Source organism: Lepidochelys kempii, chromosome 6 (genome assembly GCF_965140285.1).
Source record: "Lepidochelys kempii isolate rLepKem1 chromosome 6, rLepKem1.hap1, whole genome shotgun sequence".
Taxonomy (NCBI): domain Eukaryota; kingdom Metazoa; phylum Chordata; order Testudines; family Cheloniidae; genus Lepidochelys; species Lepidochelys kempii.
In genome coordinates, this window is record NC_136385.1 from 30,132,097 (window position 1) to 30,157,858 (window position 25,762).

Sequence of the window (25,762 nt, forward strand, 5' to 3'; positions counted from 1 at the left end):
TTTTGTTATGTCTTTGCATTCTTCTCCTTGGCTGCTTTCTCTAGTCGTTTTGTTCTCTTTCCGTTTCATTGCATTTCGTTTCGTTATTTTTCATTTCCTCTGTTGCTTTTGCTTTACAGACCCAGCTGACACTTTTCAACAGCCGCGAAGAGGGGCAGTGTGTCCCTGTCTAGTTAGGATTACTAGTAACTTATGTACGGTCGCCTTCAAAATAGAGGAGTTTCTCTCTCTCTCTCTCTCTCTCTCTCTCTCTAAGTAGGCAGGTATGGAAGGGGTTTACAGGCAGTATACAATTGCTCCTTACAATTCATCTAGGAAATCTTTAGGCTAGGCAGAAATCACAATAAAGAAAAAAAGCTGCTTCTAAAACAAAGGGTTAAAAGGAAAGGAGGACTTGTGGCACCTTAGAGACTAACACATGTATTTGAGCATAAGCTTTCCTGAGCTACAGCCCACTTCATCGGATGCATGCAGTGGAAAAAAGGGTTCAATTGACTTCTGTAAGATTTAACAGCGCGGTGGGGATTTATTGCAGCTCGCACTGGGAGGGCTGGCTTAGGCGATTTACCTTTGCTGAGGAGAAGCTGGCCCTATATTATTAGAAGGCAATTAGAAGCTCTGTTAATTTCAAATGGCTGGGATTGTCATTCACTTTGCCTACTTGGGGTGGGCTGGGCGCGGAAGGGAACCGCGTCTGTGTTGATATCGAAACCCCACTGAGTGTTTCTGTCTGTTTGCTGGGTGTCATCTCTTCTTGGCTGAGCGGTCTCCTGCTCTGACTGCGTCGGGCAGATCTGGACGGTAACCCACCTCGATGTGTTTCTGGCCTTGGAGAAGAGAAATGACCCCTCCCGCCCTTCACTTCCTGACCAGCTTGTTTTATTATTGGGATCTTTGAGGTTTGCCTGGAGCTGGGGTAATGCGCTTAGCTGTCAGCCCGCTTCTAGGAGAAACAAGTTATTTTTGAAGTACAAGTTAAACGGGAGAAATCGCTCCGGAGTTTTTTTGTGTCCGGAAGAGAAGCCTCCCAAATCCCAGTTCTCTCTCCGCTGGGTTTGCAGCGGGGTGAACTCGGGGTGGTTTCCAGTTCAGGACTGGAGCTGAGCTGAGCTGCCAGCCGGGCTGGTACAATGCGGACCCCAGGATCGCCAACCCCCGGCCTCCCTTTGCCCGCGACTGCCCGCCGGTCTTTGGAAGGGCCAGGATCAAACAGCCCCGGGCCCCCTTGTACCGCAGGTGAGTCACTCCCCGCTGCGAACGGCCCCGCGGGGCCTGGGAGTGACGCCTCGCCAGGGGCGGATCCACTCCCCGGGGAGCGCCTCTCCCGTGGGCCCTGCGCGGGGGGGCGCCCCTGCCGGTCCGCGACTGGAGTGGCCCTGACGCGCCCTTTTTTCTATTTGCTTTGGCAGGAGATTAGGAAAGGCTCTTCCTGCCCCCCTTCGTCCCCCCCCCCTCCCGCCTTCGCCCCGCATAAATAGCCCGGGAGCCGCGGACGGTCACAGATCTAGGGTCCCGAGCTGCACGCCCCGGAGTCGCTCCTCCGGCACCATGTTGTCCAGCCGAACGGAGGGAGCCCGCAGGGGACTGTCCTTCGATTCCATGAACTCCAGCTTCGAGGAGAACCAGCTGAATAACGAGGTAGGGGAGCCCTGGGGCGGCACGTGGGGATCAGCCCTGGACACCTATCTCCCCCCCCCCCACCTTCAGGCAGCCGCTCCAGGCTGGTGGGTTCAGGCTGATCTCAGCTCGTTGGGAGAGCCCAGTGGCGTTTGGCGACCGCTTAGTTGACTCTTGTGGCCTATTAAATATCCCCAAAGTATCCTAACGGCATCGGGAGGATGTTTGTGGTTCAGTAACCTCTAGTGAGAGCTTCTGCTTTGCTTCCCTGCTGGCAATGTCAGTGTTTTGTCTTTCCTGTTTTCTGGGCAATTCGTAAAACTCAGATCTCAAAGGGACAGATGAGATCTAATGCAGTCCAGCTAGACCAGTGGTTCTCAGCCAGGGGTACGGGTACCCCTGGGGGGTACTCAGAGGTTTTCCTGGGGGTACATCAACTCATCTAGATATTTACCTACTTTTACAACAGGCTACATAAAAAAAGCACTAGTGAAGTCAGTACAAACTAAAATGTCATACAATGACTTGTTCATACTGCTTTATAGACTGTGCACTGATATGTAAGTGCAATATTTATATTCCCATTGATTTATTGTAGAATTATATGGTGGAAATGAGACAGTCTGCAATTTTCAGTACTAGTGACACTTCCATATTTTATGTCTGATTTTGTAAGCAAGTAATTTTTAAGTGAGGTGAAACTTGGGGGTAACACAAGACAAATCAGACTCCTGGAGGGGGTAGTCTGGAAAGATTGAGAGCCGCTGAGCTAGGCCATCAAACTGTCTTTCTGCAGTATGATCACATTTGAAGAAACCTATAAACCCTGTGTATGATTGAAACCACTTCCAGCCAGGGGGCGATGCACCACCCCAGCACCTCTATTTCCAGCACCTATGCTCTCATGCTACGAAAATACCGCATAAGTCTCCTGATGTTTGGAACTACCATGAGCAAAAGGTGAGCTGGGCTGTCCATCTTAAGAGTGCATAGGGGACTTATTGGAGCCAGCACTGGGAGGGCTGGCTTAGGAGGTAATAGGAGATTTACCTCTGCTGAACCTGCCCTTGATGTAAGTAGTTTGAACAACCCTTCCTTGAGATCTGGAGCAGATTAGGAAAGGCAGAGGCTCCATATTAGTTCAGCACTAACATCTGCCCTTCACGAACCAGATCTGAATAAATTAGGCAGCTCTGCTCTAGAGCCATCTAGCCCCTTTTTCCACCACACCAGGGACAGGATCAGCCGTGTCCCACACCCAGTTGACATTTGGCATGAGGTGGGCAAGCCTATCTAAAGCCAGACAAGACACATCAGTTTAAAGCAGCGGTTTTCAACCTGTCCCAATACATCAGAGGAAAGTTTGGGGGTACCACTGCTCTCTACCCATAAAGTCTAACATGAGCGTGTTCCCCGGCCACCTGCTCCTGGCCCCTCTCTGGGGTTGCAAGAGCCTCAGCTTCAGAGCTCATGCATGGAAAGCATAAGGGGATAGGATAGTGCCTTGTCTTGGGATTCATAAACATAAAAGGCCTGTTTGCACCCCAAACAGTCAGTTTCACAGCCGTTTCATTAGGGATTAGAGATGTCTCCCCACGGGTATAACATGAAGCCAATGAATTCTTGAGCCTGATTTTCAGTCGTTTGGAATAAACGACCTGCTGACATTTTACTTCCTAATGGGATTAAGACAAACACCCTGGGGGCATTTAATAACTCCCCATTTAATCTTAGCAGTGCCCGGGTCCCGCTCTATCTGCACAGTCACCTACAAGATTAAGGTGGATTTCGCTGAGCCCTTTTCAGCCCCACTGAGAAACTCTATGGGCCTGTGAATTACACAAAGTGGCTATGGCCCACTGGACTAAATTGTGAGCTCGGGATTACCTTTCTAATGTTAAGACTGCTGAAAACATGGGGAACCCCCCACTCCATCTTCTTGTTTGCCAGCAGTTCTGCCATTGCTCTCAGGGTATTTTCATTTTTAGAAAAAGGAATCTGGAATTCTTGAATTTTTGGTCCAGATTCTGATCTCAGATACACACCAGTGTAAATGCTCAGTAACTCCACTGATGTCAGTGGAGTTACTCCAGATTTATGCTAGTGTACCTGAAATTGGAACAGGACCTGTTATTGCAAATTGTGCTTGTGTCTGAATAGGAAGGAAAACATTTAGCTATGCAAGTAACATTCAGAAACATGAGCAAATGAAATACAGGTAGCATAGAAGTTACTTTTGGCTATGTGAATGTGTGAGAAAGAGAGAGATCTGTTTCAGGAGGGGAAGAAGAAGAAGAAAGGGGGAAAAAAACCCTAAACAAGAGTAACTTGTTTTAAAATGTGTCTGAGCATAGCGGATGAAACAGGCAGTTATCTGGGCAACGTCTGATTGCCCTTAAGGGTATTATTCAGTATTCAAATGAGGCTGAAACTTTATTCCATTACTATCAGAAACAATAGCTTTTCCATGTCCAACAGATATTTCAGGAAGCCAAAGTAACCAAAATATGAATTGTATTGCAGAAGCTGGCCAGCGATGATATTTTGTTTTCCAGAATTAGGTCACATGAAAATTTTAAGCAAGGGTCCAATACCTTCCCTATCAGGTTGCATCCAATAATGGTCACCCAAAAGAACATTCCTTCATGCCTATTTAATAACAAACATGTTTAAAGGAAACTGAGGAAGTAACCTGCAAATCAATACTAATCGAGGGGAGGATTAAAACATTAATTGCCCATCAAGTTATATTCTCACGTAAATTTGTCTGCCTAAATTACTGTAGGCCCCCCAAACACGGCTTTATAATGGAAATGCTGCCAGACCCTTAGTTTTACTTATGTTAGTGATATTATTGTGATATGAAAAATACAACTGGGCGGGATCATGTACTCCTACTGCACTCAATAGCAAAAGGCTCATCGACTTAAATGGGGGCAGAATTGTCCCCCTCTAACGTTCCCAGTTTACACTGTAGCCAAGTATGAATCTTATTTTTCCTTTAAATGCATGTTTAAGGAGAGCTTAAACCTGCTCAAAGCCACACAGATTCTAAGGCGCAATAGGTAACTCAATCAGCAGTAATTTACATTCACTATTCTATTTTAACAGGGTTTTTTCTCATCATTTCAGCTGTACAGTTAAAGGCTTAAAAAGATGGTTATAATTTAGAAGACTATATTTAGATCTGTTTACACCCCAGTCTCGCACCCCAAAAGTAAATTAATAAGACAAAAACCCTACCCCAAGAAGGGGTTTTACCTGAAAAGGGAGAAGTGCTGGAGATTCAATGAAGTCTAGTGGGGACTTTACTATGATTTTTTATTTTACATAGAAGGCACTCAGATACTACAGTGATGGACAGCAGTATAAAATTCTCAGATGGATGGACGTTGAGTGTGCATTTTCATTGAGATTTAAGTCCTATCAAAGGCTAATTGTTTAATAGATCACTGTTACTACATTATTAGATAAAGAAAATAACAATGAATTGGGGGAAAAAGTACCATTTTACATTTTCAAAATACCTTTTTCTTGCCTTCTGGCTCATATTCTGTGTAGAGACTGGCAGGTAGAGCAAAGAGAAGCATTTTTAAAATATGTATTCTAGTTAAATTATAAACTATTAAAATCAGTTGTTGCAACTATGTTACCATATTTTAATCAATAATTCATGCAGAGATTGGTTATGGTTTGTACCTTAACAGGAATAGTCTTAAAACACGAGGCCCAATCCTGCTCTGCTGACGCCAGAGGCAACAGAACAGGATCGGGTCCCATGTTGTCTGCTAGTTTTCTCTAGAATTGTGACCCAATTTTGCAAGGTGATGTGTCCTCAACAGACCTCCCACTGAGCTGATTTTAATGGGAGCTGAGGCTGCTCATCATATCCCAGTTCCCATTAAAGAGCTCAGCACCTTGCACGATTGGGCCCATAATTCACAAAGGTGACCACCTGCATAGGAATTTTTTTTAATGGGGGTTTCTACCTTCTTTTGCCTCTTAATGAGGTGTAAAAAGGCTTGACAAATTATATTTTTAAAAGTATTTGTTCTGACTTTTTTGGTTTTTTACTGTAGAAGTACAAGGAATGTCAAGTCTAGTCTTCACTGGAGGACTTGGGTTTTTTTGGCTATTTATTGTGAGGTCCTTCCCCCCCTCTCCATTCCTGATTGAATTACATGGCTAGAGGGTTATGCAGGTTTTTACTTTCTGCTCTGAAAACTGAACATTTTATATTTAACCTAAGTGTTACTGTAAAAAAAAATATGTATATATATTAGCTTTCTCTCACTTCCCATTCCCTGCAAAGGAGTGCACAGATGCTAAGAGGAAAAGAAAAAGTGACTGACCAGGCAGAGGTGAATAGGCGGTGCAAGGAAGAACTGGAATGCTTGTGGTGTAGAATAGCTATTCTCTTCTATGCTACCATTTTGTTTCTGTCCTGGGGTTGCAGCAAAATGGTGGCTGCATTTACTCAGACCTCCTTCGCCATCCCTTTTTTTGTTCATTCTGTACAACATTATTATTGGAAGTCAGTGGTCACCACTGGCTTTTTCATCACGCAACGTATGCATACAGAAGAATCTGTATTCTAGAGATCTGTGAATTTTTAGTATTCCAATTTCTCTTCTCTTCTCCCCCCACCCGCCCCAGTTTTGCAAGATGGAGACACTCTTCAGAAAGTACCCATTACAATATAATACATTCTTTTCCTATGCTTTCTATATCCCAGTCATATTATGCTTTGTATGCTACATAAATTGATCCTAAATATGACATTGTTGTAACTAGGTCAATATGAAAAGAGAAAGTATTAGTGTTCATTTGTAATTACAGTTTGTGGTCAATTGCACATCTTACAATATCGTTTATAACTATGTCGAATTTCAGAATAAGGTGGTGCATTACACTGTATAAAATGATTTTGCTGTCTGACAGCTTTCGCTCTCAGACAATGCCATCCCACTCTGTGTATCCACAATACAGACCCATATTCTTCACTTCTAACTTCAACTGTAGTGTTGCTGGTGAAGGATGTGGTCTGAAAATGGAAATGTGGGCCTCTGTGTTTGAGAATACCATGTTAATGCATGTGAAAGGTTATTAAATTTTCCTGTCTGTGCAGTATATGATACTACTCCCCAAACACCATAACTTGAACAGGTCCCTTTATGGATCTGATCCAGATCTCACTGAAGTTAATTGAAAGAGTGAAATTGCCATCCGAGGACTCTGGATTAGACTCTCTGGTCCAATTTCAGCAAAGGACCTAAGCATGTGCTTAAGCCCCAGTGACTTGAATGCACATTCTTGAGTGTTACGTCGAATCAGACTATGGGTATGTCTACATGACAAGTGCTACTGTGGCACAACTGCAGCTATGCTGCTATAGTGCTGTAGTGTAGACACTTACTACAGAGATGAAGGGTTTTTTTCCATCACTGTAGTAAATCCACGCCCTCAAGAGGCTGTAGCAATTCTTCCATTGACGTAGTGGTCTCTATAGTGAGGGTTAGGTCAAACTACATCTTCACAGCCCTGAATAATGCAGCATGATTGATCTACATTTTAGATGTAGACAAGGCTTGAGTGCTGAAGTCTACACCATTATTCAAAATCAACATTCGTCATATAGTAAAGAATCTTTAGTGGCGCCCAGGGGCCTGATCCGAAGCCCCTTGAAGTAAATGGGAATACTTCCATTGAGTTCAGTGGGCTTTGAATCAGTTCCTAGCAAAGGGGATAACACCTGCATGCTCCAAACTAATGCATATAATTATGAAAAATAACCCAGTTAATTGTTTTCTGCTCATATGCAGCTTGGCTTTCTCTGATAGAGTACCCATTACTTTCTCTGTAACCTAGAACTCTAGCTTCTCTAAATATATGTACCTGCTTCTGTTCTTTTTCAGTACTCACTCTTTGGGAAACACAAATCCTAACGGCTTTGCCCTGATCCAATCCCACCCTTCTGCTTGTGGCCTAGCATAAATCCTGATTCTACTAGAGTCATTCATTCCAATTTTCCTAATCTTATCATTTGAAAAGGCCATCTGTGTGCAGATGAGGTAGTCCACTTGAAGCAATGTGTGCCAAAATTAGCTGGGGCAAGTCCAACGTATGTCAAATAGAGATGATCCACCCATAAAAAAGAAAAGGAGTACTTGTGGCACCTTAGAGACTAACCAATTTATTTGAGCATGAGCTTTCGTGAGCTACAGCTCACTTCATCGGATGCATACCGTGGAAACTGCAGCAGACTTTATATATACACAGAGAATATGAAACAATACCTCCTCCCACCCCACTGTCCTGCTGGTAATAGCTTATCTAAAGTGATCATCAGGTGGGCCATTTCCAGCACAAATCCAGGTTTTCTCACCCTCCACCCCCCCACACAAATTCACTCTCCTGCTGGTGATAGCCCATTCTTCATCAGGTGGGCCATTTCCAGCACAAATCCAGGTTTTCTCACCCTCCACCCCCCCACACAAATTCACTCTCCTGAATGGCCCACCTGATGATCACTTTAGATAAGCTATTACCAGCAGGACAGTGGGGTGGGAGGAGGTATTGTTTCATATTCTCTGTGTATATATAAAGTCTGCTGCAGTTTCCACGGTATGCATCCGATGAAGTGAGCTGTAGCTCACGAAAGCTCATGCTCAAATAAATTGGTTAGTCTCTAAGGTGCCACAAGTACTCCTTTTCTTTTTGCGAATACAGACTAACACGGCTGTTACTCTGAAACCTTCCATTTGTTGACTCCAATGGATTTTGGATGAGGCACTCTAGCTTTTCAAGTTTGTACTTAACCCCTAGAAAGTATCACGCTAACCCTTATTACTTCTGTGAATCATTTATTTTTAATTATAAACTATACTTTTATGAAATATATGCATTGCATCCTGCTGAAGAACTACCAAAGACCTCCCAAAAGGGTCCACATTAATTTTTTTTAAACCCTATATTAATCCCCAGTTCTGTGAAGACTTGTATATGTTCCTATCTGTATGCATGTGAATGTATATAATGATTTGAATGGCACCTTATATTTGCAATTGCTCCATCAAAATGTGATATTCCTGCACGGAGAGCTGTAGCATATAAACTGCACAGGAGTCTTTATAGCTTATTATTATTTAACAAATCTATATTTTCTTATTTGCTTTTAGTTAAATAAGTCGAATTACACAATGGTTGAAGACAATAAAGAGAACAAAGACAATTCAGCTGAAAGAGGTAGAGCGGCTGTTATTTTTTCCTTAAAGAATGAAGTTGGAGGACTTGTAAAAGCATTAAAACTCTTTCAGGTATGTAGTCCTCACATTTCTACAGCTTTTTATTTTTTTTAATGTAAGTGTCATTTTGGCACCCAGCATAATTTATTTCCCTTAGTAAGAAAAGACCCATAATAAACTCTGAATGCAACATTGTGCTTGCAAAATTAGAGGCTGCGTTGATACCCCTCAAAAACGGGGCCCTGTCTCCTGCTCCCACTGAAGTCCAGAGAGTTTTGTCTTTAATAGGAGAAGGATCAGTACGCTTGGCCTTTTAGAAGGGATGGATCTGAAATAATAACCCCCCTGATCAGAATACTCCAGATCTGAACTCTACTGCAGCTCCCCATTTCTATGATAGGATGAATCAAAACCCCACATCTGCAATGTTTCAAAGGTTGGGAAGTTCAGCTCTGAACTCTGTGGCTTCAGCCTATGGGTACTGCTTGCTGTGTTTTCCCCTGAGTATGCTCCTCTTTGTGACAACTATCCTACATATGAAGGAAGACTGAATTAACTCTTTTCCGGATCACCAATGTCATTCCTTTATCAATGGAAGAAGTTGTATTACCATTGAGCAAGATGAGATACCCCAGGCTTTGAGCATACCGTCTATACAGCACACTGAACCATTGGGGAGTAAGTGGGTTAATACTGCTCTCCAATGTGTCCTTGCATAATATTACTACTAAGAGAGGCCTATTCATTCATTTTATGAAACATTGTTAAGAAATATTCTTTCAGATAAAACAAAAGTTAATGATACTATTGAAAAATTATCATTTTCACTTTTTTTTTATTTTTAAGAGTAACAAACATTTGTTGACTTGATTGGCAGACAGTGATTTATAGTGACTCAACTGCTAATCAACTATACTAGTTAATTAACCTGCAGATTTTACGCTTTCATTAGCCAGTGGAAGGTTTGCTAGAATAAGGACTATGGGATTTGGTTCACTTTATTATGCCGCTCTGTGCTTAAAAATTTTAAATAAAATGTATTTTACTACAGTTATAAATTATAATGGTATAGATTTGATGAGTCAAACAATGAAATCATGGAGAGAGTCCTCAATAAGAGACAAGAAGTGAAGTATATATTAGCACAAATCAATATGGCTTCATGCCTGGAAGGTTGACGGTAGTTGCAGTTTTGAACTGAGACAGCTAGTGGATAAATTTAGAGAGGACAGGAAATATATTCACATGATGTTCATTGTTCTGGAAAAGGCTTTTAACAGAGTTCCAGGATAAAATGATACCAGAACTTTATGTGCAGCATGTTCAAGCCACGTATATACGTGCAACAGCAATAGTCAGAATTTCTAGGGGTGAAACAGACAAGCTATTGGTGAAGGTGGTGGGAGTGAATCAGGGATCAGCACTGAGCCCTTTCTTGTTTATCCTTCTCTTGGATGCCCTTACAAAGAACATGCAGAAGGAGGCACCTTGGTGCACATTGTTTGCAGACAATATCATTCGACACAGTGAGGAGCAAGTTAGTATAGAAGAGGAACTTGATAAATGGAAGGATGTGTTGGAGAGACATGGGCTCAAAATAATCAGAGGAAAAACAGAGTATATGGTATGGAACTTCAATAATGTGAACACTGAAGAATTATCATTGAAACTAGATGGGTAGACAATACTGAAAACACAAAGTTTCAAGTATTTGGGGTCCAGAATCCAGGGAAATGGTGGACAAAATTAGAGATAGGATAATAAATGCTTAGCTCCAATGGAGAGAGATAAATGGTGTAGTATGGGACAGGAAGATACTAGTAAGATTAAAAGGGAAAGTATACAAAAACAGTGGTCCATCCAGTTTTAATGTATGGCACTGGGCACCAAAGAAGAAACATGAGCAAATGATCTGTTCCACAGAATGTGAATGTGGAGATGAATGAGTGGTGTAAGCAAGAAAGACTGCATGAGGAATGTGTATGTTAGAGACATGCTCGAAATAACACCCATAAATGAAAAAATGAAGGAGTGCAGGCTCAGACTGTTTGGTAAAGCAAAGTCCCGACAACTACATGGGGAAGAGAATCCAACAGATCAAGGCTGAAGGAAAAAGGCAAAGGCTGACTGAAGAAGCAGTGGTTTGTTGGAAAGAAGGAAAAGGAAGGAAGACATTTTAACATGTGGGGTGATAGAGAGAGAGAGGACCCCATTTGATGGGATTAATGCAAGAAGGGGAAGGCATTTCTACCATACTTCTAAATTAAAATTGAGGAAATAAAAGCACCCCTCTTTCATTTTCTATGACATGGGGAATTTTTTTTTTAAAACAACCATTCCTTATCTTTTTTTTAATAAGCAAGCTGCTATTAATAGGTCTGTTTACCTAAAGAGACTTCACAGAGATAATGTTAAGCAGTAGAATATTGGCTTGGCAAGCAGTGCAGATTATCTAATCAACCTGGCTTAAAACATTTTTCTTATAAATAGGAGAAACATGTGAATCTGATGCACATCGAGTCCCGAAAGTCAAGGCGAAGAAATTCAGAGTTTGAGATCTTTGTGGACTGTGATAGTAACATGGAACAACTGAATGAGATCTTCCACCTGCTAAAATCCCACGTCAATATTGTATCCATGAACCCCACAGATAATGTCACTGTGCAGGAGGATGGTAAGTATGGAGGGATGTTCTAGCAAAACTACACATGTGGAAGAGGATATTGTGCTACTTTCTAATGAGTCAGTTTTCAATCCTTTTATGTCAGGTATTTGGGAACTAATAAAACAAGGAAATAGGGTGAAACAAAAGGTATGTTCCATTGAAAGCTATAAGATGAAATGCTCAGATTGTGAGTTGGCATACCTTCATTGAAATCAGTGGGGCTATGTTATTCACACCAGCTCAGGATATGGTCCATCACTTCAGTCAGTGCAAGGTATCCCTTCCTACACTTCACACTCTGTAGAGATCCATCTTGTGCTCCCCCAGTGGAGATGGTTCCATGTTCTATTCTCTGTGTAGAGATTCTCTCTGGTGCTCTTCCTCCCAGGCAGAGATACACACCTTATGAATCCCTTCTTGCTCCAGAGGATGCCCCTCTTGTTTCCTTCTGACTTCCTTTCCCACATCAGGATGGTGAGCCTGGATTAGTGCTGGGCTCATACAAACCAGGAAAATGCTTTAAAATATCAATGAAAGAGTCTTTTTATTTTCTGGTTCCGACGTTCAGGGGAGGTGAGATCCACCCCAGAGTGCAGGTTGCAGAGGACACCCTCATCCTCTTAATTGCCTCTTGAGTTCACTTGTTGCTGCCATAGCTAAACTTGAAACAGGCATTTCCTCTTTTAACCCACTGATTTTATTAATGACTTTGTGGATTTCATTGTAACAGAACTGCTGCAGTTTCCTTACATAGGGTTTGGGAAGCTGCAGATTGGGTGAACTGAGACCCTGCCCCTGCTGAGCTCTGCGTAGGCCAGCACTTTGACTGAGGGCCTGGCTGAGGGACAGGCGGGTGGCCAGTGGGTCCAGGACTACAGAGATGCAGTGGTCACGGCAGCCCTCCACGTTTAGGTTTGTACACACTGTTCTGAGCCAGGAACTGGAGTGATGGCCACAGCAGGGGGGTCCTGTGTAACTCCCTCACACAGGGCATGATTCTCTACCACGCTGCATCCTGGGTGCAAGATGGGTGTAAAATGCTGTCATTCTGATTTGATGGAGCTTTCCACCTATTTTGCACTCATGTTGCACTGGTTGAAATGATTGCGTGAATTTCAGGGCAACCGGAGTATCAGACTTCTAGTCTTTGCTCAGTTGTATATTACTACACAAGGTGCAGGGCAATGGAGAATAAGGCTTGTAGCTTCCCTGGACAACACCCATTTACTCTGGCTTTATATAGGGGCAGGAGCTGAACATAGCCCAGCTGACAGGGGAACAAAGGCTCTCTTGGGCTAAGCAAAGCCGAGTCTGTAATAAACAATGACATGTCCCTTTAAGGCTGCAGGGCTACTGTAGCTGAGAACCCCAGACTCAGTCAGAAAAGCTATTAACATTGATGAGCACTTCTTTCTCCTTATTAGGGAGGCAGTGTGGTTCAGTGGTCTGGGCTCTACAATAGGACATGGGAGACCTGGGTTCTATTCCCACTCTGCTGTGAAAATCACTTCACTGCCTCTGTTTCCCTTTCCACCCTTTGTCTGTCTCTTCTAAAGCTCTGTAGGGCAGGGACTATCTCTTACTATGTGTTTGTACAGCACATAACACAACGTGCTGAGCTGGGGCCTGGAAGGTGCTCCTGTAATACAAATAACAGCGAGAGAAAAACCATTTAAGCTCCAGGCCTTTCGTTAACCATTTTCTCCCCCTATTTTTATGACTTAATGCTCTTTAAATAGAATGTTTTAGTGACACAGGAGGAAGTGTTAGATGTTGTGCTGGTGCCAGATAGGCAGAAGACACCGCCATCCTCTCAATAGCCTCTTGAGTTCACTTGTAGCTGCCATAGCTAAAGCTGAAACAGGCATTTCCTCTTTTAACCCACTGGATTTTATTAATAACTTTGTGGATTTCATGCATTCCTTAGACATGGAGAATACCCCCTGGTTTCCTAAGAAGATCTCAGATTTGGATAAATGTGCGAACCGTGTTCTGATGTATGGGTCTGAATTGGATGCTGACCATCCAGTAAGTAGCTTCCCTGCTATTTGTAACAATGAGTGAAGACAGATCAGTTTTTGCCCTATAAGAGTGGCTTTGTGGTTTTGACTGTGTCACTCTGGGACTTATTCCTGGTGCCCTTGCTCAGGCATGGCTCTCATTGACCTCAGTTCTGCAAGCTTTAAATGGAGTCTTGCCTGTGTAGCAACTGCAGGGTTAGGTCCTGAATACTCAGACAAAAGGAATGCTGTTTTGAACTAGATTTATTTTTCCCCTAAAGTAATGACACCCTAGTTTTTCCCCACCCCTCCCCAAATAAAGAAAACAAATTGAAAGGGTATAATTTCTAATATTCAGAGCAATCAATTAAATAACCAATTTAGTGTAATGCTTTGAAAAAGGAATCCTTATCTACAGAATATACTTAAATCAAGAGTTATGTGCATGAAGTTGCTGATCTCTGTTTTAAATTGGGGGATTTATTTATTTCATAGACTAACAACCGCTAACAGTCTCCTATTTTGACCATTTATTTTCCCAGGACATGCTTTTACAATAGTGTTTTCTTTGTTAATAAGCTTATTTATTACAGAGATGGAAATGTGTATTACTTTTTCTCCACACATAGGGTTTCAAAGACAATGTTTATCGTAAGAGGCGAAAGTATTTTGCAGACCTAGCTATGAACTACAAACAGTAAGTATGACTCTTTGCAAAACAAGTCTCTTGCTTTGGAATAATGAGGTGGATAAAATAAGTAGTTCTCATTCACCAGGCCAGATCTCCAGGCCTAGCTGAACTGTGTTTGGTATAGGAACCAGGGTGGGAGGAATAGAAAGGTTGATCAAAGCCACCTTACTATTCCCAGGATTTCAGATAGGTCTGAGTATCAAACTATAATTTAAAGCTAGCTATTTATGCCGTCTAGAGTGGTCGCAATGGGATGGCTCCACCAGCTGGGAATAATTGGACTGTAGTGATTTCTGACTTAACCCTCTCTCACTTATGGTCACTCCTCCATCTTGCCTAGGAAAACACACTGTAACTGAGAGAGTGGGGAACACATGCTATAGAGCTGGCTATACCAGCTTCATGATTACCCTATTAGGGCAGATCTCTATCACCTTTGTGCCACCGGAGTGGGGCAAAGACGTTGAGGTCAGAATCTAGCCTGCTGACTGATAACTATAAATGAAGCAAGAAAATAATCATTATTCTAGTTTCTTGTTCAAAATAGTGCAGTGTCTGGTTCATAATAGGGCATTAGCTACAGTGGTTTAGAAGTGCACAGTGAAATGAAACTGAAAAGGGCCTTGTGGTATTTAGGACCCCACAGTGGGCTCTCCTCGAGTCAGATACATTAATGACTTAAGTGCTATAATTTGACTCTGAGCATACTTTTTATGTTGTTCCCTATCTGGGTTTAGATGTCAACCCCCTCCACTGGGAATGACACAGAAATGTTATAAACCTGTAATCACAGCAGCATACACTAATGCAGGGGTTCTCAAACGGGATCGCGAGGGTATTACATGTGGGGTTGCAAGCTGTCAGTCTCCACCCCAAACCCCGCTTTGCCTCCAGCATTTATAATGATGTTAAATGTATAAAAAGGTGTTTTTAATTTATAAGGGGGATCGCACTCGGAGACTTCCTATGTGAAAGGGGTCACCAGTACAAACGTTTGAGAACTACTGCACTAATGGAATCAGCAAGCACCGCATAAATCCAATAGTCTGCAACATTATTGTGTTGATACAGTTATCTTTGGGAGGTTAATTTCTATCATGTTTGTTAGTCAGGCCCTGAAATCACTATTGGTAAAATCATGACACAGCATTCCGATTACCCTCAATGGGTTTTGACTCAAGTCCTCACAATAGTCCAGTTTAATCAAGATCCAGAAGGCTAATGTGAGGTGATAGGTTAGGTTTAATACATTCTGACAGATACTCATGGTTTTTCTAGAAAAGCATGATTTTCACATGGCAAATGAACATTTAGATGCTTAGATTTATCATGATGATAACTGAGCTCATTATTTTTCCTTTCCTTTCCTTTCCTTTCCTTTCCTTTCCTTTCCTTTCCTTTCCTTTCCTTTCCTTTAAAGAAATTGAAAAGGTAATGAAGACTAGTAATATACAGGTTGAGGAAAAATTTTACATTCTTAGGTCCTGATCCTGCAAAGTCTTATGCAAGGGTTGAACTTTTTACTCCCAATGTTAAACACATATGGAACTCTTTGCAAGGTGTGGGCCTGAGTCCCTGAGCCAATTCCACTGACGTCAGTGGAAAGATTCCCATTGATTGACTTCAGTGGGAGTTGGATCAAACCCGTAGAGCGTAAGCTCTTCAGAGCAGAGACCACATCTAATCTTCCTGTGTATTTATAAATTATCTAATGCAACAGAGCCCTGATCCTGACTGGATGTTACAGCAACATAAATGTTAAATAATAACAGTACTAGGTAAATGAGTCATCCATTTCCAGAGCTATCCATTCTGAGCCATGACATCCTTTCTTTCTCCTTTCATTATAGTGGTGAGCCAATCCCCAAGATTGAATTCACTGAGGAGGAGATCAAGACTTGGGGCACTGTATTCAGAGAGCTCAACAAACTCTACCCAACTCATGCCTGCAGAGAGTACCTTAAAAACTTACCCTTACTCACCAAATACTGTGGGTACCGAGAAGACAATATCCCCCAGCTGGAAGATGTATCGCGCTTCCTGAAAGGTAATGTGCTAATTTCTCTGCTATACCAATGGGAGTTAAACACCTAGGTGCTTTTGAAAATCTCCCTTGATGCCTATCTGCATGTTTAGGCATCTATAAACCTTTAAAAAGCTGCCCCTCTGTCATCTGTGAATCACAGCCACTAGAGGGTGACATGCTCTCTCTCTCTCTTCATATTGGCACTACAAATTATAAGCAGTATTTAGCTACTAGATGGTGACTTCAGCAAGTACTATAATCCAGTCAATATGGGGCAGGGGTGCACATGTACATCGTGGGAAGACAGACAAACATCGTGTAATATTATAGAGATATGAATATTACATTTTTCTGTTGCATGCATTTTAAGGGACCTCTTATGCCCAGTATATACTTTTTTGTGATTAAAACAATACCCTGGGTATTATCTTGTTCCTGTGCCACATAACACTTTAAAAATAAAAGGACTGTATACAGCCACTGATGTCAGTGGAAGTTTTGTGTGGGGATCACATGATGTACATGACCTGCATGCTGTACATTTGAAAAGCACAGGGTCCATTTTAAAAATAAATATCTGCCCTAAGAAGAGATCCTCTCTCCAAAAGAGAGAGGTGGTGGGTTTCCCATCACATGAAGTCCTTAAATCGAGACTGGATGTCTCTAGCTCAGTCAGAAGTTACAGACTTGATGCAGGAGTCATTTGGAGAAATTCTATGGTCTATGTTGTCCAGGAGCTCAGATTAGATTATCATAATGGTCCTTCCTGGCCTTAAAAGGTTTGAATCTATGAAAGCGAGTGCTCTGTAGTTCTGAACACAATACAATGAATCAAAGGAGAAATAGAAAGGAATCATTACACAATGAGACCACATGCTATACTGACATGGACTGCAAGCAATGCTAACCGAATCATGAATAATACACGAGTAAATCATAAAGGCAAACAGCAACCCTTTTGACATTTTCACCCCTCTCCCTTATGGTCCTTTATTACAGCTTTCCCTCTCCCCACCATTTTTATATATGTGGTATTATTGTTTTATATAATAGTGAAATCTGTGGGCAAGGCCAGCACTAAAGTGACTGCTGGAGTTTGTGAATGAGATGATTAGGCATTATCTTGGTAATTTTCAAATGTGGGAATTTTGATCATGGCTCATCTTTAGTTTTCCTCCTTGTCCTTGAGCAAAGCCATGCTGTGGTACCTAACCCAGAAGTAAGAGGAGAAACACAGTTTTGAACATCCTACAATTCTACACCACATTGACCTATGATTTATCTATTGCTTTTCAGAGCGCACAGGTTTCACCATCCGTCCAGTTGCCGGATATTTGTCACCCAGAGATTTCTTGGCAGGCTTAGCATTCAGAGTTTTTCACTGCACTCAGTATGTTAGGCACAGCTCGGACCCTCTCTACACCCCAGAGCCGTAAGTTGTTTTATTTCTGGGGAGAAGTCAAATATGTGCAAAAACCCTGTTGTTTATAGACAAAGTTTTTAAATCTGGGTGCCTGAAGTTTAGGCTCCTACATCCATATTCAGGCATCTGGGTAAGAATGGCCTGATTTTTCAAAGATACTGAGTGTCTGCATCTCTCATTGCCTTTAATGAGATTTTTGGATGCACAGCACTTCTGAAAACCAGGCAACTCCTTTCTTATGTATGGTATTTTCAAAAGCGCCCAGTGTTGGCCTAACATTGCTCCTCTTGCTCAATGATAAAACTCTCACTGACTTAAATGGAAGCAGAGTTAGGCCAACATTAAGCAATTTTGAAAATCTCACCCTAGGCTCCTAAATATGGGTTTAGGAGCTTAACTTTGGGCATCCAGATTTGAAAATTTGGGCCTAAGTATTTTTTGTAGAGTTAATATGATGCAATCTAATACGAGAAATTTTTTTTTCTGTCATTTTGAGATTAAATCATTTTTCAGTGTTACAAAGAGTTTTCTTCGGAGACCATTGTATTCGTTGGATGGTGCTGCTTTTTCACTCCCTCAGCAAGAAAGAGCATAATCTCACAGCTTCTGCTTTGTTTCTTTTTCAGTGATACCTGTCATGAACTCCTGGGTCATGTCCCACTCTTGGCTGAACCCAGTTTTGCTCAGTTCTCCCAGGAAATTGGCCTGGCATCGCTTGGGGCATCAGATGAGGCTGTTCAAAAACTGGCAACAGTGAGTAGTATCTCAGTCTTTGGTGGTGATAATCCCACTTGCATTGCTCTCAGCATTTTACAGGGCTGATCCCACTCCCCTTGAAGTAGGTGGGAGATTTATCATTCATTATCAGCAGAAGCAAATCATTCACTGTATTGTCTGTTTCACTGGTTCTAAACTTTTTCTGTTCTGTAACTCCATAATAGAACAGAAGTGATATGAACTGAATGATATTCTCCATCTAGCCATAAAATAAGTGTCTCTGGGTATCATAACTTCCAGATTGAGAACCAATGGTCTGGTTCTTCTAAATCCAAGCCCTTTTACCTCTGGGATGAATTCCCACAATAATCTATTTCTTTATCCTTTAGAGTTAACCCAAAGGAAATATAGTTGTCATAGGATGCAATTGATTGTGTATCTTTACAATTTAGTAGTGAGAGGGTTTTCCCCTCAACAAATTAAAAATATATATATTGTGGGTGCCCCATGTCCAAAGTCTTCTGGATGTTTTGAAAGAAATTTTAAGAGGGAAAAAATAATTATAATAAACCGAGACAATGGGTGGATTTTTCAAAAGCACTCAGCTCTGGCCTATCTTTGCTCCCATTGCCTTCTATGGGAGCAGAATCAGACCAATACTGCTAAGCACTTCTGAACTCTCCCCTCCCCCAAATATACCTACACAAATCTCCAAGGCCAGCAAACTGAAATAAACATAAACTCCTTCAGACAACAGAACTAAAGAGAAAACAGGGAGCTTTGCTCTTTTTCATGCTCCTCTGGCTGACCTCATTATTTATCAGTTTTTAAAAAATTCGGTCGCTTCCAGTGCTTCTATTAAGCTGTCTCATGACAATTTCAACTGGATGGTTCAATGCATTTGTGTGGCAGGACTAGAGCTCAGACTAGATTCTGCTGAGATCAAAAGTCTCTGTGATAAAGGTGAGCCTAGGGTGTGGAATAGTAGCAGTAAACTCACTGGTCAGAACTGTCCAGCTCAGTGGTTCTTAACCTTTCTCATTCTGGGCCCCCTTCCACTTAGCAAAATGGGAAAAGCAGGGTAATTGTGACCCTCTGACATTTGCTCAAGACTCTATTAGGGGTTGTTACACCCAGCTTGATAACCCTTGGTCTAGTTTGCTTGACTTACAAAATTTGCTGCACTGATAGTTGCATCTGTGTTGAAGACAGTTCCCCCCCCCCACACTCCATTTCAATTCTTTTTTGTTTTCCTTCTGTATCAGTGCTACTTCTTCACCGTGGAGTTTGGTTTGTGTAAGCAAGAGGGACAGCTAAGAGTCTATGGGGCTGGTTTACTTTCTTCCATCAGTGAGCTCAAGGTAAGAAGATGAAAACATCCTCCCTTTATTTGCCCTCTTTGTTCTCACCTGATTTTTGTGGTAGTTTATTCAAAATATTGGGTGGAGTGAGTAGCTATGGCCAATGGCCCATTTCAAAACTGTGAACTGAAGCATCATATCTTTGGGAAGCATTTCTTCTGGAAGCTCCTAGAGCCAGATTTTAAAAGACATTTAAAGGTATTGATTTCAATGGGAGTTTGTACCTAAATACCTTTAAAAAACTGGCTCCTAGAGACCTCTAGGGATGATTCTGGTTAAGTGAAAAAGCATGGAACTAATACTTGGAAATTGTGTCTTTTGGTGTGTGCTGAGCCCTATTGTTCCCAGTAGTTTTAGATGGAGATGAATGTGCCCTGCATTTCTTAGAATCAGGTCAAAAGTAGATGTGTTTTAAGCATAAGGCTCGGCTTGTCAGACCAGATTCAGATACTGTTGTTCTCATTGAGTAGCCTCTTGCTACATTTGCAGTCACGTTGGCTTCAGAGTTCAAGTATGCTGACTTGCTCACATAACAAGATACTACTCCTGTAAGTAAGGGGGGCAGAATGTGGCTCTTTAAGCATAGCCAGTTTCCTAAGGGTTAGCTGGTACTAATCTGCAGACACAACTCTTAAGAGCTGATGTGCTACAGAGATTTCATTTATGGCATCATTTTGTCCTCTTCAACACGCTGTTTCTATCCTCCGTTTTCTCCTGTGGACTATTTTGGTGCTGATACTACTCTGACATGTGCTAATGTTAATATATTTGCTTCAATGCTTTATCTATTATCCAGCATGCTCTCTCTGGCAATGCCAAAGTCAAGCCCTTTGATCCTAAGGTGACCTGCAAGCAAGAATGCATCATCACAACTTTCCAGGAAGTCTACTTTGTTTCTGAAAGTTTTGAAGAAGCAAAGGAAAAGATGAGGTACAGTCTGTTGAATCTCGGTTATTACCTAAACCAGATTTATTCTGATGTGTGTGCACCAGCAAAAATTTCCTTTAATTTTTATTATCATGCTCTAATTTTAGCTTCCACTTGGTTGAAAAGCTGCTGTTCAATATTTCCTCTCTCTCCCCTGTATTATTATAATTATTTTATTGTTATTTTATTATGTCAATTGATGTGGTATCTGAGCACATCACACATAACAGAAAACATCAGTCTATAAATGCCCACAAAGGAGAGCAATGTTAACCCCGTCCCCGTTACCTATCCATCTCATGGGAAAGAAATCTGAGAAAGAGGAAAAATAAAAGACAAAGCTTTGGTTTAGAGACATCTGGCAAAGGTAGGGCCATAAAGATGATCTTTGCGTCATGCTATGAAGGCAAACTGACCTGAGGTCTGATGGACTAACTTTCAGTGTCTGGAAGCCTCCACTGAGAATGGGTGCACCATCCTGGCCCTGCCAGCAAAAGCATCTCTGCTGATCTCAGCTCTCACAATGGGGTGGAATTCTCCCCTGTGTAGAGGGACAGACAAGGCCAAAGCACTCCTTGAGTTCCATTTTGAGGGTTTAAGGAGGGCGGGGGGGAATCAGATGTGCATAAGGTTTCTGTTGGCTCTGTGCACAAAGAAGAATTTTGCGCAGTGGGACATGAGAAAAGAAATGGTTTCTAAAGTAGCTAAGTCCCGAACCACATAGGCATTAACAGATTAAAAACAACAGCTTGAACTAGACCTAGAAACAGATGGGGTAATTTAGTGTAGTGCGGTGCACAGGTGTAACATGCTTAGACTGTACACCGCTACGTATGGGTTGGGAAGTGTGAATCCCAGTTTGTGTACATGTACCCACGCTAGCTCTGCTTGAGCTAGCAACCAAAAATAGCAGTGCATCTGTGACGGCATGAGGGGTGGCTTGGGCTAGCTACCTGAGCAAGTGCCTGGGAGCAGGATGGGATTGTACTCGGGGCGGCTAGCCCGAGCAGCTCCCTGTGCTGCCACAGATCCACTGCTGTCGATAGGTGCTAGCCTGAGCAGAGCTCGTGCAGGTATGTCTATGTGAGCTGAGAATCAGACCGCCCAGCTCAAAGGCAGATGTATGCACTGACCCATTCCAATCAGCTGCACCTGCTGCAGGTTTTGAACTTTGGCTGCTCTTGCCCCAGACCATGAGGGTGAGTTCACCCGTCAATGTGAGAAGGAGGATCCTATAAAAGAAACACATTAATGGTTTAAACTGTTGGCTCATGATGAAAGAAATATCTGCTCTAAACAGCAGGTAAAACGCTGCTTTCAGTTACACTAGTATAAATCTACAGTAAATCAGTTGATGTCAAAGGACCTGATTCTGATCTCCCTTACACTGGTTTTATGAAAGTGTCATGCCATTAACTTCAATGGAATTATTCCGAACCAATGCAGTAAACAGTAATATCAGTGCAGAATGTAGCCCATAACTTTCTCCTGTGACATACAGCAGAGACAAAGTAGATGAGTTATTGAAGATCTAGTTTTAGCAAGCCCACTAGATAGGGCGCTGGACTGGGACTCTGGAGACTTGAGTTCAATTTCTGGCTCTGCCACTGACCTTCTGAATGACCGTGGACAAGTCACTTCTCTGCTGTGTGCCTCAGTTTCCCCATCTGTAAAATGGGGATAAGAATGCTGACCTCCTTTGTAAAGTGCTTTTAAATCTGATAAACGTTATATCAGTATTATATATATCTCTATATATCTATATAGACAAAGCTAGGAATTATGAAGAAGAAAAAGTGGTTTAGCAAATGGGTTACTGATGCTGACTTCCTTGTGGAATTCATGCCAAGCTCCCTTAGACAAAGAGCGATGACTGGCTCAGGGACACATCTGGCTTTTTGTTTATTTAATTTGAAACACTGTCTCTCTTTTTTGTTTGTTTGTTTGTTTGTTTGTTTGTTTGAACAGAGAGTTTGCAAAAACAATCAAGCGCCAGTTTGGAGTAAAGTACAACCCATATACGCAAAGTGTGCAGATCCTGAAAGACACCAAGAGCATCGCAAGTGTGGTGAATGAGCTGCGTCATGAACTGGACATTGTCAGTGATGCCCTCAACAAGATGGGCAAGCAGCTGGGCATCTAACTCGGCCAATCCTCAGCACTTTGCACTTAGCAATTCTCTTTTTTCTGTCCTGTTCTAGGCATGAAGATACCTGTTAGGTGCTATACATAGAAACCTCCTCTCTAATAACAGAAGAATGAATGACTAGTTGGGATAGTTACTTTAACTTGCATGTTTCTCTACTTAACACCCTTTGCCCTTACAAAATGTTTACGTGACCCCTCCAATCCGCCCCACTCCATAAACCAATCAGGAAAGAAATGGGCTGCATTCATCCTTGAGAAGCTGGTGTACAAATACAGAAATCACCATATTGGATCAGAACAGAGGTCTGTCTAGTCCAATATCCTGTTTGTGACAGTGGCTAGGCTCAGCTACTTTAGAAAAAGGTGCAGGAAACCCTGTGGTAGACAGCTATGGGATAATTTACCCCCTGGAAAAGCTTTTCCTCCTACCCTCCACTAGTAAGAGGTTGGTTTATGACCAACCCTGGACCAGGGCCTCCAGTTCCTCAAAGTTCATCAGGAGAAAATTGCAGTGGTACAGGCCTTCCCCCGAAGAAGGGGATCTGTACTGATCTGGGAAATGATGTGATTGGGAGATGTACTGATTCTGAACATCCTCACTGGGTGGCAACCTCTGTTTGCAACATAAAGCTGCTGAATGAAATCCTGACTCCACTGAAGTCAATGGGAATTTTGCCATTGACTTTAATGGGGCCAGAATTTTACCTGTTGTCCCGGGAGTAGCATTTGAGGGAGGCCAGTATTGGTAACACCACCTTCCCTCTGCCTTGGGGAATGAATCCCACCAAGGTCATGGCAAGCCATGCTGGTGCAGGGAGCTGTAGTTTACACCTCTCTAATTCAGCTGGGGAGAATGTAGACCTGTGTCTAAAAGCATTTTGAAATGGCATTTCAGTATCCACAATAGTCTTACAAAGGTGATGGAGCCCAGTTCTTAAATAGCCACTGTCTAGTATTAGTTTATAGGGAAAACAAAAGTCCCTCTGATTACTCATTCGCATCATTGACCTTTCAAGATGCATTGTGATATGTCCCAATTCTTTTCTGTAGGGCCTGATCCTGAGGGGCACTGAGCACCCTGAATACCCATTGAGGCCAATGGGAATTGAGGGAGATGTTTTTGGCAGGATGAGGCCCTAAATCTTTGTAGCTCAGAGGTGTGTTCAAAGATCCTGTAATGAAAAAGAAATCTAAATAGAATTCTGCTGATGTGGGAAGCAGAGTCATGTGGAACTGGCAACGTGAAGCAGTAGTGAACTCTCCAGTTTTGTGAATGCTCAAGCATTGTGGATGTTTGCACTTAGTCACCCAGGGATAGTTTCTGCTCACTCTTAGAAGCTGCTCACTCTTAGAAATTAACGTCTGTAGATTAAATAAATACATTAAAAGGATATTATCAATTTTAGTAGGAAATCTGTGAAAGGCAGGGCAGACTTTTTAGCATGCTAAGAATTGAACCTTCACTACTCCAGGTGATAGGGGAATGTAGCTGTAAATATCTGTATATTCACTGGAATAATGGGATAAAATCATGGCCATATTGACGTCAATGGCAAAACTCCCATTGATTTGAATATAGCTAGGATTTCATCCCTGGATTCCTAAAAACAGGGTGTAAGTGAGACTTAAATATTGCAAATGTTCATTCTGGCCCTCTGCATAGTGGTGAATTTTACCCCAATAGACCATATGGGCCACATACATATTGAACATCTTAAAATATGCTATATTAAGAGAGACCTAATTTAAAATATTTTTTTCCTTTTAAAATCAAATCTGGATGACTTTTTTTAAACATTTAGGAAAGTCAGACCATATTTTTGATAAAAATTCATTTGACTTCTTAAATTACACTTTAAAATAACCTTTGGGAACCTCATGTTTTTAGAGAAGAATCTATTCAGTTTAAACAAGTGATAAGTGTGGATCTGTTTTGTCTGCTTATGTAGTATTCGTTAGTGTTAAGATATTATTTGCTAAAAGTATTGGATTTTTATATTTTCAAATTATAATCAGAAGATTGTAATAAGTGTTACTTCAAATCTTAAATCTGTATTATGTACAAATTTCAATAGGAACAATTGGACCTATTAAATTTCTGCTAGATTTAATAATTCTAGTGTTTTATGACGGGGGAATTCTATCTGTATTATATGATGCAAAGATAGGAAAACGCTAAGTTAACATGTTTCAAGTGATGTCTTTTCAGGTTATAACCACATTTATATTTGGTTTTACCATATCCAAACCTGCTGGCTATGTAAAACAGTAATATAAAATTTAAGTTTTTTTTAAATATTGTGGATGCTTTAAATGATTAAAAATTGCTGAATTGTTAGCATGAAATTCAATGTAAAAACAAAAATCCCTAACTCTACAGCCAAGCAATAAACATGACTACTTGTGATTTATGGATTTACCTCTTTAATGGAACAATTCTGTTATTCTGGATGCAGTCTTGCCTGCAGATAACACATATATGACTCCCACTGACGTCACAGGGATTTGTATGTATTTATTTGTGGAGGGAATTGCCTCCCCTTGTATTTTGCAGGCTCATGCTCCCATTGACATTCCTGAGATCTGGAGTGTAGAATGGATTTCTTAGACCCTGATTCTGCAAGATGGTCCCTGCAGGTATACCCACTACCTTCAATGGGTCTCTGCACTAACGCAGGGCTCCATCCATGGAGCAATTGGGCCCCTAGGCTGTAAACATTTTGAGGGAGGAACTGTGATTATCTGTGCGTGTGGACAGCACCATGTGTGTGTGTGATGTTCCCCTCTGTTGTCTGAACTGGTGATCTGCTAGGTCACACCGATCCTTGACTCTGGGAGCCAGCCTTGCTCTGCTCTGCTGTGAGAACCCCCACTCGTGGGCTGTTCACACAGAGCCTCTGGCGTGTAAGTTGACCCCAGCTACTTGCAACCGAATGACACTAG

At 41.8% G+C, this 25,762-nt stretch overlaps 1 protein-coding gene across 4 annotated transcripts; it reads left to right on the plus strand.

Moving 5' to 3' along the window:
* Positions 1-736: 736 nt before the first annotated feature.
* Positions 737-25,226, plus strand: TPH1 (tryptophan hydroxylase 1). 4 transcript variants are annotated; one of them, XM_073347344.2, is made up of 13 exons: positions 737-1,236; positions 1,410-1,638; positions 8,796-8,933; positions 10,330-10,485; positions 11,352-11,535; positions 13,454-13,554; positions 14,156-14,223; positions 16,068-16,264; positions 17,540-17,675; positions 18,293-18,419; positions 19,649-19,744; positions 20,541-20,674; positions 22,640-25,226. In XM_073347344.2, the coding sequence occupies exons 2-13, from the start codon at positions 1,549-1,551 to the stop codon at positions 22,812-22,814; spliced, it is 1,602 nt and encodes a 533-aa protein (XP_073203445.1). In that variant the 5' UTR covers positions 737-1,236; positions 1,410-1,548; the 3' UTR covers positions 22,815-25,226. The 4 variants fall into 4 exon arrangements, with proteins under 4 accessions (XP_073203445.1, XP_073203446.1, XP_073203448.1 ...); XM_073347345.2 differs by lacking the exon at positions 737-1,236 and having other exon boundaries at positions 1,336-1,638; positions 10,339-10,485; XM_073347346.2 differs by lacking the exons at positions 737-1,236; positions 1,410-1,638 and adding an exon at positions 2,517-2,577.
* Positions 25,227-25,762: the final 536 nt, after the last annotated feature.

Bases quoted from the DNA above. Each gene is read 5' to 3' on its own strand.
- TPH1 (XM_073347344.2), top strand. From the start codon at position 1,549: ATGTTGTCCAGCCGAACGGAGGGAGCCCGCAGGGGACTGTCCTTCGAT. The intron at 16,265-17,539 runs GTAATGTGCTAA...ATTGCTTTTCAG, and splicing joins TGTATCGCGCTTCCTGAAAG to AGCGCACAGGTTTCACCATC. The intron at 17,676-18,292 runs GTAAGTTGTTTT...TTTCTTTTTCAG, and splicing joins CCTCTCTACACCCCAGAGCC to TGATACCTGTCATGAACTCC.